The sequence below is a fragment of the Aquila chrysaetos genome, chromosome 4 (genome assembly GCF_900496995.4).
Source record: "Aquila chrysaetos chrysaetos chromosome 4, bAquChr1.4, whole genome shotgun sequence".
NCBI classification, from domain to species: domain Eukaryota; kingdom Metazoa; phylum Chordata; class Aves; order Accipitriformes; family Accipitridae; genus Aquila; species Aquila chrysaetos.
In genome coordinates this window covers 70417069-70419570 of record NC_044007.1, presented here as the reverse complement: position 1 = coordinate 70419570, position 2502 = coordinate 70417069, and the positions used below count along the sequence as shown (strand labels likewise).

The 2502-nt window shown below is 49.2% G+C and overlaps 1 protein-coding gene across 1 annotated transcript; it reads right to left on the bottom strand.

Moving 5' to 3' along the window:
• Positions 1-205: 205 nt before the first annotated feature.
• LOC115340064 lies at positions 206-1720 on the bottom strand. Its single transcript, XM_030010855.1, has one exon. The coding sequence runs from the start codon at positions 1718-1720 to the stop codon at positions 206-208; it is 1515 nt and encodes a 504-aa protein (XP_029866715.1).
• Positions 1721-2502: the final 782 nt, after the last annotated feature.

Genomic DNA, 2502 nt, shown 5'->3' with positions numbered 1-2502 from the left:
TGTTTGGAGGGTGTAATTCCGCAATTAGCAGCATCTTTGGTTTTAATAGCTGAAATCTGAGCTCCGGTATCTATCAAAAAGGTGACTGGGACTTGTCTTGGTCCCACAATGCCTGTAATTAGTAAATCACCCTGGCCGTTTTCAGTGAGCTGTCTAATATACATCCAACCTTCGCCCCCCCGCTCACCACTGGAAGGCGAAGGATCTAGTTTCCCGCCGGCTCTTGGGTGGCATTTGTTTCTGATAAATCAATCAGGGAAGGTGTGCTCAGGGTAGTATTCTCAAAATCCACTTTTCTGTTTACTGGTTTATCAGGCCACGCTGTTACCAATTTTTCCAATTTGTCTGTTGGCATCCCGTCCATTAAGCTACGCGGGATCCCCTTCTGGTATCCCCGCGCCCACAGTATATTACGTTTGTTCGGGATATCTCTCCCCCCCGGCGGTTTAGCAAGGGGTGTTCTCTTATCACTCCCAGGGCACGGAACTATTTTTACTTCAGTCCGCCTCAAGCCCCTGGAGTCTGTTTTGGTGGCTGGAGGGTTAACAGGACCATATTTGCGCCCGTAATTAATTAATTCCTGGGCCACTTCTCCCCAAGTCCAAATTTTCTTATCTGGGGGGCGGCGGTGCTGATCAGGCGTGAATCCTCCTGAAGCAGCCCCAACACTCTCGCCCTGGGGCATCGCCTGTATCTTTCCTTGTAATTGTATACCAATTGGTTTCAGGGAATCAGGGAGTCCCCGTATAAGGGGAGTCATTCGCTCAGGATCCACCAACATCATCATTGGGGACTCCTGCCTAGGCTCCAATTTTCGATCATACATCATCTGCAGACAAGCTGCCTTTTGCACACTCTCCACTAATTGATCAACAGTCCCCGTAATCGCGAGGGGATCTCCCCTCTCCAAGGGGTTCAAACCTCCCGCCCAATAGGCTGCCCGTTGGGTTAAAGACCAGGGGGCACGGTGATTCCCAGTAGTTAAAAACACTCCCGGTCCCCAATACCCTTCCGCCTCCTTTTCACTTAACAGAATCTGGTCCCCCCCCGACAATGATACTCTCCACACATACTCCGTTTCTGACTCCTTAGGGGTTCGGCCAAATTCCTTTTTTAGTTTTGCCAACTCAGTGGCAGTATAGGGGACCTCTTTAGTTGTAACTTGGGGGAACTGGTCTTGCTCATCATCATAAGTATATTCAGTTTTGACTAAAGGTCGCAATGAAGGCAGCTCTAACTTCTCCACTCTCTCTTTTGCTGCCTGCAGGTCCTTAAAGGGGTAGCAAATTTCTGATCTTGGAGGAATTTCCTCACGGACAGTACCTGCAAGGAGCTGCTCCTTAAGAGCAATTTGCAAATGTTTCACTTGGTTCTTTTCTGCTTCAAGTTGTGCTTTTAATCCCGCCACTTGTCCCATAAGGGACTGAACAAGATTTTGGAGGGATTCAATAATTTGAGATTCTGCAGTGAGGTGGCAATCCCTATCCTCCACTGCTGCGGCCAGACTGGCTCCGAGAACGGCACACGCAATTGCTTTTCCTTTCCCTGACCGCACTCTAGCATCTTTCTGTAAAGCGACCATCCGATCAACAACGCTCTGCAGATTATACCAATTTCCCTGAGCCCAGTCTATCCCAAGCACAGAGGGTCGCGCTTTATGTTTTTCTAAAAAATCAAACAAAGCTTCTTTCCCCAAACGGGCAATTTTGCTATCACCCATCTTATACAAAGCGGGGAAGCAGTCGTCTCAGGAAGGTAGCACGTAACGTTTCAAACACCACAAGCCTGCCCCCCTTACGTTCCTGAGAGGTCTCACGTGTTAAAGTGGGGAAGCAGTCGTCTCAGGAAGGTAGCACGTAAAGTTTCAAACACCTTATAAAAAGCGGGGAAGCAGTCGTCTCAGGAAGGCAGCACGTAAAGTTTCAAACACCACAAGCCTGCCCCCCTTACGTTCCTGAGAGGTCTCGCGTATTAAAGCAGGGAAACAGTACGGCACTCTCGTCTCAAGGGATCCTGTCCGTGACGCCAATTTAAATGTCCCGATCCAATGTCGGGGAAGGTTTCTATATGATCCCAAGAGCGAGATTAAGACACAAACGAGGTCAAATGCCGTATAGTCAAAAGAGTTTTTATTATCAAAAGTATCAAAAGCGGAAAAATGGTAGCGATAGGATAGAATGGAAGAAAAGGTAGAAATTAAGCAAGCAGTCGGGATAGAGTTGCAAGGATAGTCACCACCATGGATCCAGCGGCGTCCCGTCGGTCCTCAGGCAAGTAGTCGGTGGCGAGAGTTGCAAGGATGGTCACCAGCATGGGTCCAGCGGCGTCCCGTTGGTCCTCAGGCCAGCAGTCGGTCAAGGAAGGTCACCAGCACGGATCCAGCGGCGTCCCGTCGGTCCTCCATCTTCAATTCTTTGGTGAGGAAGAAAAGGCCCCCTTCACCACTTGTTTCTAGGGGTTCTTTATAGGGCATATTTCGATGATGTCATGCGCTGCAGGTTT

Bases quoted from the DNA above. Each gene is read 5' to 3' on its own strand.
- LOC115340064 (XM_030010855.1), bottom strand. From the start codon at position 1,720: ATGGGTGATAGCAAAATTGCCCGTTTGGGGAAAGAAGCTTTGTTTGAT.